This window comes from Trichosurus vulpecula, chromosome 2 (genome assembly GCF_011100635.1).
Source record: "Trichosurus vulpecula isolate mTriVul1 chromosome 2, mTriVul1.pri, whole genome shotgun sequence".
NCBI classification, from domain to species: Eukaryota; Metazoa; Chordata; class Mammalia; order Diprotodontia; family Phalangeridae; genus Trichosurus; species Trichosurus vulpecula.
The window spans coordinates 218,079,240-218,096,229 of record NC_050574.1 but is presented as its reverse complement, the minus strand read 5'-3'; the positions used below and the strand labels follow the sequence as shown (position 1 = coordinate 218,096,229).

General features: G+C 35.1%; 1 protein-coding gene across 1 annotated transcript in view; it reads right to left on the bottom strand.

Annotated features, from left to right (window-relative positions):
• Window positions 1-16,990, bottom strand: part of LOC118835880 (sodium channel protein type 2 subunit alpha-like) — a 155,729-nt gene that overhangs the window by 45,785 nt on the left and 92,954 nt on the right. The window contains exons 15-17 of the mRNA XM_036743174.1: window positions 16,106-16,279; window positions 12,585-12,941; window positions 9,663-10,142 (exon numbers count right to left, since the gene is read on the bottom strand). Of these exons, the coding sequence (XP_036599069.1) occupies window positions 9,663-10,142; window positions 12,585-12,941; window positions 16,106-16,279 (1,011 nt within the window). The remainder of the gene's footprint in view (window positions 1-9,662; window positions 10,143-12,584; window positions 12,942-16,105; window positions 16,280-16,990) is intronic.

The following is a 16,990-nucleotide window of genomic DNA, read 5'->3' as shown; positions in this document are numbered from 1 at the left end:
CTTTATTGAACATTATTCTCCCTCCTATGCCTGCAAACTAGTCAAATTGGCTTCTTCTCTTTGTTCCTTACTTTGCACAGCCCTCCCTCACTTAAATCCAATTCACTTGCAAATCATAGCATCACTTTCCTGATGCCATGGTCCTCTTCTAGAATGAAGGACAAACAACAACAACAGCAATATATGACACTACATCTCCCATTTCTGTGCCTTTACACTGCTCATCGCCCATGCCTGTTGTGCTTTTACTCCTTATCTCTGCCTCATAGTATCCCTCTTTTCCTGTAAGATACAGCACAGACACCATCTTCTGTAAGAAGTCCTTCCTACTCTTCACAACCACTAATGCCCTCTCACCCAAACTAACTTGTACCTAAATACTTTGTATATATTTGTATTGATTAAATTTCTACTAATACTGTATATTTTTACATGTAGTTGCTGCCTCCCCCATTATAATGAAAGCTCTTTGCAAGAAGTAATTGTTTCATTTTTTATATTTGACCTCCTAGGACCTAGCATGGTGCCTGGTACACAGTAGAGCTTAACAAATACGTGACTGATTGATTGATCTGCATTGGTAAGGGGCACCCCTCTACACTCATGAATTCACAGATCTAACAGATATAAACGAACAAAAAAATCCAGTTTGGACAAGTCATAAATAAATATATTTTTACTTGGTATGTGATTTCACTGATGTAGGAAGCTCATGGAGAGGAACTTATATCAGTTCAGATGGTCCTCTCCTCTGCAACTTCTAGTCTTAAAGAGTTGCCTGAGGCAACTTGAAAAGGGTAAACAATTTGCCTGGGGTCATTTTGTCTACACACATACAAACAAATAGATACATAGCCCCTCTACCTGGATGCACTTTTATAGGCTGCCAATCTCAGTTTTATTTTTTTCATACCATATAACAGCCCCACATTTTCCATCTCTCTTTTTCCATCTCTCTCTTTCTCTGGCTCTCTGTCTCTGTCTCTGTTCCTCTCTTGATAAATAGGTATGGATAGATAGATATATAGATCTATCTTCCTGCCATAAAGGTGTTAAGAGGTCTCCTACTCATTTAGGAGTACCATTTCTCCTAAGTATTCATTTATCTGGGAAATTGTTTCCTTTAAAGGATTATAGGATTAGAGATGCAGCAAAGTTGTCAAGGGGTACCAGATTTAGTATCCAAATGGAGACTTCTAGTAGAAACCCGGGAGGAGTCCCTAGCCAATACACTCTCTCTATAGTTCTTGCCAAATTTCCCTTAACATACCTGTTAAAGAATCATAGTATTGTAAATTTAGAGATGGAAGAAACCCCAAAAGTCATCTAATCCAAACCCTTCCTTTGAGAGGTGAAGAAACTGAGACCCAAAGAGATTGAATGACTTGCCCATTGTCACACAGCTGATAAATAAGTGACAGAACTTTCTCCCAGGTATCTGATTCCAAATCCACTGATCTTTCTTTGGAGGGTTTGGGGCCATGGTGGAAAATGTTCTACAGGAACATTCTTCCATAAAAGGAATGATTAGGAGGAAAATGTGAGTGTAAAAATAATCTTTGGAATTTGACTAAAAATGAGCTGCACCTTCTCTCCCTATCATCAGCTTCCTTGGGTTCAGGAACCATTTCTGTATACAGAATATTCCCTCATTTGTCTCCAGAGCTCCGGTCCCATATCTCCACGTATTTCTTTGACATTATCTGGGTGTTCTGTAGTCATCTCAAACTCAAAATTTCCAAAAGTAAGCCCATTATTCTTCCTCTTGAGTCTACACCTCCTCCCACCTCCCAGATTCTTTAGTGGGCTTCACCACTTTTCTAGCCACCCAGCTAACAACCCCAGAGTTATCCTCAACTTTTCACTCTCACCGATCATTGTCAAATTTTGTTCATTTTACCTCTATGATACTTCTTGCATTCATCTCCTTATCTTCAATCATATCATAACCAGCCTATTTCAGGTTCTCATTATTTCTTTCCTAGACTATAGCTTCTAATTAGTCTCTCTGAACCCATTCCTTCTCCTCTTTGATCCATTCTCCACATAGCTGTCAAATCGCTATTTCCTAAAGCACAGGTTTTATGTAACTCACCTGCTCAAGCAGCTTCAGGGAAGTGGCTCCCTATTACCTTTATGTTGAAATACAAACCACTCTCTTTGACTTTAAAAGTATTTCACAATCTTGCACCAGCTCATCTTTACATGCTGATAACATATTACTACTTTTCATATACTCTTTATTCCAGTCAAATGGGCTAACACTTTATTCCCTATGCAAAAGATTCAACCTCCTGTGCCTTGGCACAGGTTGTCTGCCATGTTTGGAATGTATTCTCTCTTTGCCTCTGCTTCCTATAATACCTAGCCCTCTTCAAGATTCAGCTCAAATTTTATTGTCTACTTGAGGCCTTTTCTAATTCTCTCGGTTGTGAGTAAGAAACTACTTCCTATTTATTCTTGATTCATTTTATATTATTTGTGAATATGTTCAATAGAATGTCAACAACTTTGGGAGTAGGTATTTCCTCAGTATCCCTCCCTTCATGGTCTGATTCCAGCCCATCTTTCCATAGTGATTGCATATTACATTTCCTCAAGTATTCCACATTCTGCCAAACCCACTTCTTCACTGTTCCCAGCACACAACACTCAATCTCTTGACTCTTTGCCTTTACATAGGCTGTTTCTATGCCTAGAATTCACTTACTCCTGATCCTAGACTTTTGAAGATTGCTACTTTTCTTCAAAACAGCTCCACCATTTATATGAAGCTTTTCCTGTTCTTCCAGTCACTAGTATCTTTTCCCCCAAATTATCTTCTATTTTGTATCTTGGGCAGCTAGGTGGCACAGTGGATAGAGTGCTGTACCTGGAGTCAGGAAGACTCATCTTCCTGAGTTCAAATGTGACCTCAGACACTTATTAATTGTGTGACCCTAGGCAAGTCATTTAACTGTGTTTGCCTCAGTTTCCTGATCTGTAAAATGAGCTGGAGAAGGAAATGGCAAACCACTCCAGTACCTTTGCCAAGAACCCCAAATGGGGTCATGAAGAGTGTGACAGGACTGAATAACAACATTATTTTTGTTTCTATTTTAGAATATTTATATGTCAGTTCTTAACTTTTTTTCCCCCTAGCATATCTTCTTCTGCTCCTCCTCCTTTGCAGTCTACTACGACCTCTTCTCAGAATAATGTTTTTAAATGCATCAAATAAAATACAAAAACTTACAAAGGGAAACAACCATCTTGAACAATTATCAAAATATTTTTAAAATAAATTCATGAAGCCCAGGTTAATAACTCCTGCATCTATATGTATTGTCTTCTCAGCTAGACTTTAAGCTTCTTATGGATAGGGACTGTTTCACTTTGTTCCTTCCATCTCCCATGCCTATTATACTGTCTGGCATATAATAGATGCTGGATACAAGTTTATTAATTGATTAAATTGTCTAATGCACTAAATGACACACTCATGTCCAGAAGATGTAATGCATTTTACTAGCCCACGGTCTTGGTGAAAGAAGGAGAGGAAAGAATGCCTAAATGATAGAGAATTAATTAACATTTCTTAACCCTTTCAAATACAAATCATTAAATGGGATTTGGAGATAGGGACTGGAGCTCAACCCAGAAATGAGGGCTTATATACATAAATTTTAGAGTAAGCACTTAATAGTATTTTTACACACAAATGTTACTCCCTAAAACAGGAAATGAATGAGCATATCAAATGGGAGCCCAAAGAAAATGTTGTCTTTATTTTCCCAGTGATGTGATAAAGTAGGACCCTTCATTCAAAAAGCAACATTTAAAAAATAATAAATTTATTGGTGCCTATCATAATTCTTAAGTGAGTGCAGATTGAAATGTGGTGCCTTTTTAAGAAAGTAAACATATAGGAGATAGTTTACTATTTTAGTCTTGAGATGACTAGCATATGTACTGATCAAGGGAGTGACAGGTAGAAGCAAAGGGAGAGAAGAAAAAGGGGAAACCATATTCACTTTTAGCATGCAATTATTTTCCATAGATTTTCTGCAAATTTATTTTTCAAACGTGGGAGGAAACATTTTTAGTTGAAGGAATATTTAGTGATATTTAGGTTACTGGGTGAGGAAATTAAAGGATATTTTAAATTTTTGTCCTGACTTTTGATTTTTTTTTTCAGAATAGATACTCATAGTACAGAAACTCAGTCCATTTGGTGCAGATCAGCAACTAAGCATAACTTACAGTCTCAGAGGATTATCTACCCATGGTCACCCAGTTAGTATTGATTAGAAGTAAGTCTTCCTGATTCCTAGGTAGGATTCTATCCATAAAATTATACTGCCTTTTAAAAGATCCTTAAGTGGATTATTTTTTGAATGTTTAAGAACTTTTTGTCAAGTGCTAAATAAAACTCTGGTATTATCCCTTAACTGTATCAAATCAGCATATGAAGACTGAACCTATCCTCCTGGCAGCCACACTTTAATTAATTTACATTTTCAGAGAATTATAACATCCTTTGAGCAGCTTGCATAAGTGTAAGGATTGTTTAAATTGGCAAATTAGCCTGAAGGAAAAAAAAAAACCCTTGTCACTAAGTGGAAAATAACTACAGCCTAGCTTTATTAACAAAGCACATTTATCAAAATATTTTAAAAATCGGGGCAAAGTAGGGAAGGGCATCTTTTTTGTGTATGTCCATTTTATAAAATGTCTATATGACTTCTTTAGGACCTTAAATAGCTTCAAAACCCAGTAATGTTATAATGGAAAATAGATAATTCATAAAAGGCATGCACTTTGTCATTAAGTACAACTTTCTATTAAAGTCTACACAGGAAAATCAGCCGCTAAGTCACAGAAATGTTAGGATTGTCAGACTCGCCTGACCATGCTTATATGACAGCGTAGAGAGCATCTGTGCATGTTTCTACTATACTGCCAATGGATGGGCAAGGAACATAGCTAAGGAGCATGCAGGCCAGTCAATAGTCAGGAAGAAGTGAGTATACATTTAGAACTTGCTTAGGTAACCTGGGTAAATGTGGTGGTGGCACGTGCCTCTGTCTGGTTAAAAACCACCAGAACTGCATTCTTGATTGCTCCAGCTTGACTCTACCCCTGTGAGAAGTAAGAATGGTAAGCAGTGAAGTTCATGATATGATATGGCTAACTTTTATACTGGAACAAAAAGGCATTCAAATATGACTTTAACACATTTTTTCAACACATCTGTTTTACTGAACTCCAAAAAGCAGAGCATATATTCAATCACTAAAAGTCAAAAGACATTAAAAGGAATTACTTTAAACACAAAAGAATAGAGATGAAGAGTTTAAATGAACACATAAATTGCTACTATTTGAACTGTGACTAAAATACCCTTGAATCTTATTCTAAAGCTGTCCTTGGTAAAGGACATGAAATCACCTGTTTTGCTGTCCTCTAAGAAGATATATATTGTTCTTCAATAGCTATATTTTGCATGGGTTCCCTGATGAGCCTCCCTTATACTAAACTCCACATTGTCTTCCTTAATGTCACATTATGTACATGCATACCTCTTTACTGCGTTTCACAGATATTGTGTTTTTTACAAATTGAAGGTTTGTGGCAACCCTGCTTAAGCGTTTCCAATAGCATGTGCTCACTTCATGTTTCTGTGTCACAGTTTGGTAATTTTTGCAATATTTCAGACTTTTCTAATATTATTATATCTGTCATGGTGATTTGTGATCAGCGATCTTTGATGTTACTTTATAATTGTTTTGGGGAGCCACAAACTGTACCCACATAAGATGGCCAACTTAATTGATAAATGCTGTATGTTCTGACCACTGCACTGACTGACAGCTCCCCTATCTCTATTCTTTGAGGTACAGTATTGAAATTGGGCCAATTAATAACCCTACCATGGCCTTTGAGTGTTCAACAGAGAAGTCAATTGATTCAGCAAACTTCATTGTCTTATTTTAAGGAAATTGTCACAGCTACCCAACCTTCAGTACCCTGATCAATTATCAACTATATAATATCCAGGCAAGACCCTCCACCAGCAAAAAGATTACCACTCTCTGAAGGCTCAGATGATGGTTAGAATTTTTTAGTAATAAAGCACTTTTTAATTGAAGTTATGTACATTGTTTTTTAGACACAATACTATTGCACACTTAATAGACTATAGTATAGTGTAAACCTAACTTTTATATGCACTGGGAAACCAAAAAATTCATGTGACTCATTTTATTGTGATATTCGCTTCATTGCGGTGGTCTGGAACAGAACCCACAATATCTCCAAGGTATGCCTGTAGTAAGATTCTAGTGTTGTATGTAAGAATATCATTTGTGGGATTAAAATAGATCTGAAACATTCCAATTTGAATTCAGGGATATTCCTCCAAGTACAACTTTTAGTGAAATTATCCTAAAATGTATTCTTCAATAGTTAAGACTTTTATCTAGAAAGCTGGCAGCATTGGCAAAAGATTAAAAAAAAACTATGGTAAAAACTACTAAAGACATTCTTGATCTGAACACATTAAGACATTGCTTCCATAGAAATAATCTCTCATTTTGCCTTTCACTTTATTTTTAAACTGGTTTTTCAGCTCTTTGGAAAGGAATAGCAACCTAAACTCCTACCCAATATACCAAATAAAACATTCATATCCTGCCAGAATGGTGGTAGTCAGGTTCAGAAAATAAATTTTCTAGACATCTCTCTCAGTTTTGCTCTCTTTGCTATTGTGTGGAAGGCATAAATACTTAGACAAATAAATATATGTAAATAATGAGTTGTTACTGTTTATCTTGTTTTTAATCACCACCTTTAAAAGATTTATTTTTTTTTAAAAAGCTATAAGTGGAAAGTTTTTTCACATTTGGATTTTAACCATATTTCCTGAATACAGCAGGTCCTTAATAAAATACACTGAAGTATAGCAACACAGTAGTCAGTAGTAGGATGAGGGAAAGAGAATACTCTTTAAGTATGGTAGCAAATATGCACACTTCTAATAGGAATCTATAGATTAGACTCCCACAGTGAATTTCAACTTAATAGTAGCTTTGGGGTTATCTTTGACATAACACGTTTAAATCAAAATAAAATTATGTTCAAACAAACATCAAACATATAAGTAAATAAGGAATCAGAAGAAACTGAGAACTGAGTGTGGTTTTCCTTATTTTAAGCTATACCAAATTGGTGGGGCTGACTTCCATTAGATTGTAAGCTACTTGAAGGCAGGGATCATCTTTTTATTGATTGCATCCCCAGCTCTTAGCGCAGTGCCTGGTACATAGTAAGTGCTTAATAAATGTTTCTTGGGTTGTATCGGGTTGGGCTAGATGGCAAACATATATATATATACACACACACACGTATTTCGGACCAGGACTACAAATTAAAATCATTTTGTCTTTCAAAGGAACCACACCTCAGTAATTTCATTTGGTGAAGGGCACTTTTTAAATGTACCTTTGTGTGAGAATATCAAGTCCAGTTTGAATAATACCTTGAAAAATGAATATGCATGAAACAAAAATCACCTTTATTTACTAAAAGAGAAAATATATGCTACTAGGGAAGGGTAGGAATATTTCCATTCTAAAGATCAAATCCTGCTGGCTAATTTTCATACAGCTGAAAACCGATTTTAGCCTCTGCAATTGGACACAAGTATCAAATGGCAGAAATTGGTCCTAATTCTTTAGCATGGTCTGTTCAATAGTGACCAAATGAAAAGTCTGGGGTTAGTTTTTTGTGTGTATCATGGATCCATTTGGCAGTTTAGTGAAGCCCAAAGACTATCTCAGAATAATGTTTTTATATGCATAAACTATAATACATGGGATTACAAAAGAAACAATTATAATGAAATACAGTTATAAAAATATATTTTTTAAAAGTTCACAGACCCGAGGATAAGAACATTCATTTTAGATGGTTACTCCATTTAAAAATAATGTTCTTCATACCAGCAGCTATTTTTCCAGGCTATGATGTATTAGTACATTTTCATAAATTATCTCAGCAATATTGGCAAAGTGGTAGCTATAACCTTTACTCTGTGGTTTGCATTTGTTAGAAGCATCTTTTTTTTTTTAGAATTTCACATCACATTTACTACTAGCATTAAATGGTGATATCACAGCCCTGATTACCTCATAAACCATAATGTTATCCTAAAAAACAAAAGCTCCCATTTTAACTACCAATTTTGTTTATAAATGAGTGTTCTGGGTTGATGCTTTAAAATATTGTAATTTCAATGTACAAAGTTGAGACTCATTTCTTGTCAGTACAGTTTTCCTTTTATCATCAAGGAATGGTTAGGTTAACAGGGACAATATGTGGATTGCATGTGTGTACAGTGTGCGAGTAGGCCAGATTCCTTACACTAAAAAGAAAAAAAGATTTTTTTCTTCTATTGTCCATGTGGTTGTCAAGAGATTCTAAGAGAGTTATTTAGGCTCTAGGAACTAAAAATTTATTGAAAGAAGTACAATGTAACATTTCTATTTTACCTGCATTAGTGTGATGATTACTCAGAGAGCATCAAAGAACATAGGAGACCATTACTGCTAATCAAAGGTATTACTAATTTTTTTTTTCTACAGAAAAGCAAAAAAGGAAATGAAAAATCAAAAGTAAACTTGGACCAACCAGATTTATTAGTTGTGTTTTTGTGCATCTTCCTGCGCTTTTGAATTTGACAGTGAAGTGATTCCTAATATTTTATCTTTAAATTTTGAGTTATCTTCCTCCCCATCTTCTCCTTTCCCCAGTAGGAAGTGGCATGATCTATAAATTAACATTTATTTGCCCTAAGAGACTTTTGACTTAAAAGAATTCTTCTGTGAAACAGATACTTTTACAAGGCAAAGAACCAAACTCCTCATTTTTAAGTTTTTGCAGAGCTGAATTGTCACTTATTTTGTCAGAATTCCTTAAAATAGGAAATTAATAGTTAAGACTACAAATTTTCTAGGAAAAAAATTCCCCTTTCCCTAATTACCCTTGTTGATAAAATATACAACAAAATTTAAGTGTCAAAGTCAAGATCCAAACCTGACTTTAGCCAAGGCTGACAATTTTAAGTCATAAGATTGGCCATCCCAGTGTCATGTTCAGTGAATCCACATTGAAACCAAATACAATCACATTTTATCAGAGATTTCTGAAGAGTCAAGGATGTAACATCCCTAGAGATTCAACCACTTTTCCACCAAAGGTTTTTCCATTACATCTAAAGACACTTAAGACACTCAGATTAATGGTACGCTTATGGGAAGGATTCCTATTTTAGTACTATTCCAACCAAAGGTATTTAGTGTATCAATTGAAACCTTTTCAAGAGCATTATGTTAACCACAAGGTAGAACACATAAGAAGGAAAATCTAACATTATTTCATTGTCTTAAGTATTATAAAACATCCAAAATCATGATCGCTTGAAAGAAAAAACAAATTACCAGTATCTTTGGTATTGAAGTGAAACTTACATATCAATCATTAGTCTTGCCATAGTTGATAGGGATTACTTCTTTTTTCAGTAAAAAGAAAACAAAAAACAAACTTAGATTTAGCATTGTCCAACAACATAAAAAAGTAAAAAAATAAATACCAAAGCATTTTCCTATTTCAAATGGGCCTACCTCTTTGCTTTCCTCTAGATCTGATTCACTGCTGAACTCTTCTGTATTCAAATTCTCAAAGTCAGATTCTCCAACAGCAATTGGTACTGTTACAGTGAGGCTGGGGTTATTTATGAAGGACATGTAGTCACTTTCATCAATAACATATTTTTCAACACTGCTGCCTATTCCACTGGTTGTTCCATTCCCATCTTTAAGATAATTCAGATCTTTGCCTATTTCTACTGTGGTATGGTTAGAAATACAGCTGTCTTTCTTATTGTTTAGATCCTCAAGTGGTTTGATTTCATCCAAAGCTTTCTGTTTTCTAACAAAGGCTTTCTGGATAAATTCACGTATTTTTCTTTTCACATAATCTATCCCCTTCTGCATCCTTCCCACAGCAATCTGGAGATTGTTCATTTCATTATCATCATCAGTAGCAGCAAGATTGTCTGAACTAAATGAGCTCAGCAGCAAGGCCAGAAACAAGTTCAGTACCTAAAATGCAAGAAGAAACAGGTGTCAGAAAGTCCAGTTGTTTCCAATACAATTAAATGTGATACTTCTAACACAATGATTGTCTTAACAGCTATTTCCTGTTAACCCATTAGACTATCTTGCTAAAAATGAATGCAAATACTTCACTAATATCAAAGCATAGAACTTTGTAAAATATAAAATAAAATTTAAGTATCAAAGTCAAGATCCAGACCTGACTTCAGCCAAGACTGACAATTTTAAGTCATGAGATTGGCCATCTCAGTGTGATTTTCAGTGAATCCACATTGAAACCATATGCAATCACATTTTATCAGTGATTTTTGATGAATCAAGGATGTCACGTAATATCCCTAGAGATATTTCATAGGAAGGTATTTTAGTCAGTATTAATTTCTAAAGGCCACTATTATATGTGATCTCTGTGTATGGCACAAATAAAATATATTTTGGGTATATAGTTTTTATTATTATGAAAATCAGACTTTTCTTTTTTTATGTAGAGCATTGGTATAAAATAGACAAAAGTATGAAAGGAGGAAGAAAACTAAAATGATTTGGTTAGTATTGTACTTAGTGTCTAATTTTAATTTTTTACATTTATCAAGATAATGAGTCCACATAGGCTAACTTCCCCAGGAAACTCAATTTCTTTTACCAATTTGACATACAAACAAAAGGATGTATTAACTGGACAAGTGGGTTTGATTTTTAGTCAACTTATAGATTTCATATCATGTGATCAGTATCCTCCCCTTCTAATTCATCCTACATATCATTGCCAGTCAGCTCCCTAAAGTACTGTCCTTATAAAGTCATTTTACTGATCAAAAAGCTTCAGTAGCTTCCAGTTACTCAAATGGATCTGTGCTCTCATCAGTTTCAGGTTTCCTCAAACTCATCCACATTTCTCCATTCTAAATGACTCTTATCCATGACCTCCTTTAAGTCTTACATAAAGGTTCCACCCAATGTGCTTTCCTCGCCTTCTCCTAACATCCTAAGGATAACTGAAATATACACGCTCTGACCTTGTTACTAGCTCATCTGTTTTGACCATATATTTTCCTAATGACATCTTCTTTTTGAAATTCCTATTTTGTTACGTATTGTAGACTACTTATAACCAGCCCATTCCTTATAAGGAAAAAAAATTTGGCCTTAAGGGGTCTCTGGTTCAAGGCTGCCACAATCTAGCCCTTCAATAATCTCACCCAATCTTCAATATACCTTTCCTCACTTAACTCCTACTACTTTCCAAACAATTTTTGTTGTATGTTTTAAATACACATAACAATGAGTTGTCAAATTAATAATAGCTATAATCCACAGGTATGGATAATCTAAATTTTTCTTCTGTAGTTAAGATATACTTCATTGTAGGGAAAATATTTTGGTTTTTGAAAATTATTACTAACGAAAACCAATTTCCTCTGCTTCCCACATTTCCTCCCACTATTGAAAAAAAACCATTGTAATAAATATGCATAATAAAAAAGTTTTTAAAAATTCCTACATTGGCCATGTCCAAAAAATATATGTCTCATTTTGCACCCTGAATCCATCATTTCTCTATTAGAAGGTGGGTAACATGCTTATTATCACTGACCTCTGGAAACATGGTTAGTCATTGTGTTGGTCAAATTTCTTAAGTTTTTCAACGTTTACATTTAGTGTTGTTATTACTGTCTAAATTGTTCTCCTTATTCTGTCCACTTCACTGTAGATCAGTTCGAATGAGCCTTTCCAGGTTTCAAAGAAACCAAGGGACTATATCTTGTGAATATTTGTATCTCTCCCCGACCCCTCCAATTTAACACAAATTCTTAGTAAATATTTGTTGAATGAATGAATTTATTTCTCAATTGACAAAATATTTTTGCTCAAAAACCAGTTTCCAGGAACCAAATGTCTTGCATGCTTTTAAAAGAAGGGAGAGGGGAGGGAGTGAAGGAGAGAATTTGGAACTCAAAATTTAAAAATGTAAAAAAATTGTTTTTACATGTAATTGGGAAAAATAAAATATATAATGAAAAAGTATGAAGACTAATTTTTTTAACCCTACATTATAGTTTTTGAACTCTGAGATAGCAGGAAACCTAAATTTGAAGCATTTTAAACTCATATGCTAGTGATTATTAACAGCACAGACTTTACAAAAGAAAACTAATATATCTTAATTTCAAAGGGAGGAAGGAATTCAGGAACTATTGGCTCAAATGGTATTTCTGGGTTTTCTGTGGATTTCAATTATCCAAGCTATTCCTGTCCTTTTATCATGAATAATTGAGCATTGGCTATGGTATTTTCCACTGTAAAATAAAACCAACCATTTAAAATATTCATTTCCCTTCCTAAAAGGGTAGTTGAGTCATGTATCTTCCTTAATAGTTCACATCACTTGAGGTTTACAACAATGAAGAAAATACATTTACTACATACCACTAGGTTTCCAATCACCATGACCATCATGAAGACAGTAAGGCACATGGTTTGGCCCGCCACCTCCATACAATCCCACATGGTCTCTATCCATTCTCCACACAGTACTCGAAACACAATCAAGAAGGAATGGAAGAAGTCATGCATGTGCCAGCGTGGAAGTTCACAATCATTGGAGATCTTGCAGACACATTCTTTGTAGCTCTTGCCAAAGAGCTGCATGCCAACCACAGCGAAAATGAAGACAATGATGGCCAACACCAAGGTCAAGTTCCCCAGAGCCCCTACTGAGTTACCAATGATTTTTATCAACATGTTCAATGTGGGCCAAGATTTTGCCAACTTGAAAACTCGAAGCTAAAAACAAGCATAAAAAAAGCTGTTAATGTGACTACCTAACGAAGTTCTGTTTCTCATGTGTATCTACGTTTTCTGGGAAATGGATTAATGGCATGCTTTCCCATTAGTGGCTACTGAACATATTACCTCTGTTCCTTGCCTGTCTCCTGTGATTTTGGTTCATGTACTAAAAAGGAACAAGGTGCTGTAGAAAACTTGTTAGATCTATAGTCAGGAGAGATTTGAGTTTGAATTCTGCCTCTCACACTTACAGGTTTTGAGACCATAAGAAAGTCATTTAGTCTCTCTCAGTCTTAGTTCTCTTCTGTAAAATGGTGACAGTAGAACTTACCTCACAGTCTTGTAAAGATCAATTGAGATATTGTACATGAAACACTTCACAAATGTTAAGCTGATATACATGTATATGTATATATGCATATATGTATGTGACAGCTTATTTCTGCAGCAATTATGTCCTATATTACTACATCTGGTGCATCAATAAGGAGATGCACCTCAATTTCAACAGCACTTCCTTGTCACTCAATCACTCCTCAACACTAGGCAATCTTGTTTCTGACTCCACCACTTGACTGAAATGACTCTCTGCTAAGTTACCAATGATCTCTTAAATGAGATCTTATGGTCTTCTCTTTCCTGTCTGCTATGTATTGTTGACTTCTTTGTGGGTACTCTTTCCTGACTCAGCATTTCTGACAATGCTCTGTTGGTTCTCCTCCTCCCTAGCTGACTGCTCCTTCTCAGCTCATCTGCTGGATCCTCATCCACCCCTGCATCTGTATCCATTTCCTATCCCTTCAAGTGTGGATATCCCAGTCTCTACCCTAAGCCCTCCTATCTTCTTTTTCTACTCTCTCTCCCCTGGTGATCTTATCTTCTCCTAAGGGCTCATTTATACGCAGATGATTCCCATCCTCTATTTTTTTTTAACAATACTCTCACCCAAAACCTCCAGTTCTATGTCTCCAACTACATACTACACATCTCCATGTAGCTGTCTCATTGGAATCTCAGACCCTAACCTGAGTAAAACATCATCTTTCCCTTTAGTCATTCCTCCTCCCAACTTCCCAAAGTTTACAATCTTGGTGTTTTCTTTGATTCTTCCCTCTCTTACTTCTTATATCCAATCAGCTGTCAAATTTTGTTGATTTACTTCCACAATATCTCTCATATCTAATTACTCTCCCTTGATTCAGGATCCTATAATTTCATCTGGACTCATGGCCAAAACATAACCCATTATCTATTCTTCCAAATCCATACCTTTTCTCCTTCTTTGTTAACGCCAAAGGTACAATCATCCTTCCATGCGCCCAGTTCACAGCTAGATGTCATCCTCAATGCCTAACTCTCCCTTATGCTAAATAAGGATAGTCTGTTGTCAGATCTTATTGCGTCTATCTTCACAACATCTCTTGCATAAATCTCCTTACCTCTGCCTAAGCATCAACCTAGCTCAGGCCATCATCATCTCTCACCTGGAATACTACAATGTCCTCTTAATTTGTTTCCCTACTACGAGTGTCTCTCCACTCCAATCCATCTTCCACACAGACAAGGTAACTTTCCTAAAATACTGGTTTGACCAAATCAGCTCCCCCTTTCCTGCCTCAGTAAACTCCAGTAGCTCATTGTTATGACTAGGATCTAATATAAAATTATCTGTTTGGCGACCCAACTGCATTCTACTTTTCCTGAATTGAAGACAGAAGAGGAGTTGATGAATTTATGATTGATAAAGGAATTCCAGCACAATCTGGAAATGATTGTTACCACATATGCTATCTAGAGAATCATCACTGGAAAGTTCAGAGTCCTATGTCTGTTTTAAAGTCTGCTTATTGAATTTTCCCAAAATCCAGAAATGCTAAAAAATATTAAAATGTAAATGACAGAAGGTAAAATACAAATAACTCTGACTTTTAAGCCATTAAAAAAAAACTCAGTTATACTTTGTTTTAATATCTGGCTATATTTTCCAAAGGTTTCATTTTATTTAAAGATAAATGTATACATATCCCTACTTTGTCAGGATCTACCTTCAATAACTTAATTAGCCAACTATTAAAAATATGTAAATTGCTATCTCCCGTTAAGTTAGAGACTTAACTGTATTAACTCTTTCAGATCACTAAAATATCATTTACAGTTAAGTAACAGCAATCTTTTTTTTTTTACTTTCATAAATGTCAGGAGGACCAGTTTAGTGTTGAATCATATATAAGTGACCCACAGGAGTCAAATACCTACAAAGTACTTAAGTTATTCCTAGAGAATAATTTACATGCTAAAAACACTTGGCTAAAATATACATAGGACTCTGAACTTTCCAGTGATGATTCTCTAAATAGAGTAAATGGTAACAATCATTTTACTAGTTTCATCCTACTAACCATTCCTCAACTCAGTATGGTGAATTTATAGTCTTAAAATCAAATTGACCAATTATCTAGTCATAGGAGTTAGGCAACAATGATTTCTAGATAGAGCTGAAATTCTTTTATTACACTTCAATTCCCCATCTCCTCTTCTGGTTTCAGATTCTCTTCCCAGCTCATTTTCAAACAAGAGTCACCACATCTTGGAGAAAAGAACCATAGAAACCTTAATTTTCACAGAAAAAAGGGACATTTATATAGATTTTGCCATCAGAACTTGAAACCAATTGTCTTGAAGATAAAATATGTCCAAGAAAGGTATTTATCTTGTAGATCTAATAAAATTCAGAAAAGAAAAATCTGACCAAATTCTATGCAACATAAAAACCAGAGATCTGAAGGGAACTTCAAGGGTGTCATTAATTGAATGACTTCCCCTCCCCACCTCCACTAATATTAACAGGTCCATAAACTCAAGCTGTCCTATTATAAATACAAAAGAAAAAAATTCATTTTATAAAATAAACAAAAAATCCCACAGAAGTTCAAGAATTATTCTGACAATTCTTAACTATCTAGTTGTAGATAAAGCTGTAGGTAGGGGCTATTAGTGAAGGTGAATTTTCTATCTTATGGTAGGCATTTTAATATCCTGTATAAAACATCACTGCTTAAAAATAAAGATTCGTTTATTAATAATAAAATTATATAAACATGAAACAGGAAAAAGATAACACATCATCTTTTGTTACCAGTAGATGTGAGCAATGCATTTACCAGTCTGAATGATCGGAGTACAGAAAGTCCTTCCACATTTGCCAGGCCAAGCTCCATTAAACTAAGGCTGACAATAAACCCATCAAAAATATTCCAGCCTTCTTGGAAATAATAATATGGATCCATGGCAATTATCTTGAGAAACATTTCTGCTGTGAAGATTCCAGTAAAAACCTAAGAGAAAAATATAGATTACTAGATTAATATCACTGAAAACATTCTGAAATTACAATAGACATGTAACTTATGCATTTTTAAAAGTAGCACAGTATCTACTTATTAATGTACATTGAATCATATGGATTCAAATATGAACCTGAAAATCTAATTAGAAACTTGAAATATTCATAGTTGATCAAGTGAAAAGTGAGGTAAGCAGAGTAGCTTAGTAAATAGAGTGTTGGCCTCTGGGAGTTTGGAAGACCTGCATTAGCGCAGTGCCTGGCATACACTTAATATCTCCCTCCCTCCCTTTCTTCTAAAGTCTTTAGTTTGTTTCAAAGCTTAGCTCAAGTTCCATCATCTACATGAGAGGAAAAGGGAATATGCGTTTATATAGCCTACTATGTGCCAGGCACTGTGATCAATGCTTTGCAACCATTATCTCACTTGATCTTTACTGCAACTTTCTTGTAGTATTATTATTCCTCATTTAACAGTTGAGAAAATTGAGACAAATGGAGGTTAAGTGACTTGCCTAAGGTAACATAGCTAGTAAGTCTGAGGCTAGATTTGAACTCGGATCTTCCCAACACCAGCTGCCTCTGGAGGCCATTCCCATTCCGCCTAGCAGCAAGTGTTCTTCCCCAACCCCCTTTACCTTGAATTTATTTTGTATAGATGTTATTTACATGTTGTCTCTAATAATGTTAAGTTCCTTGAGGA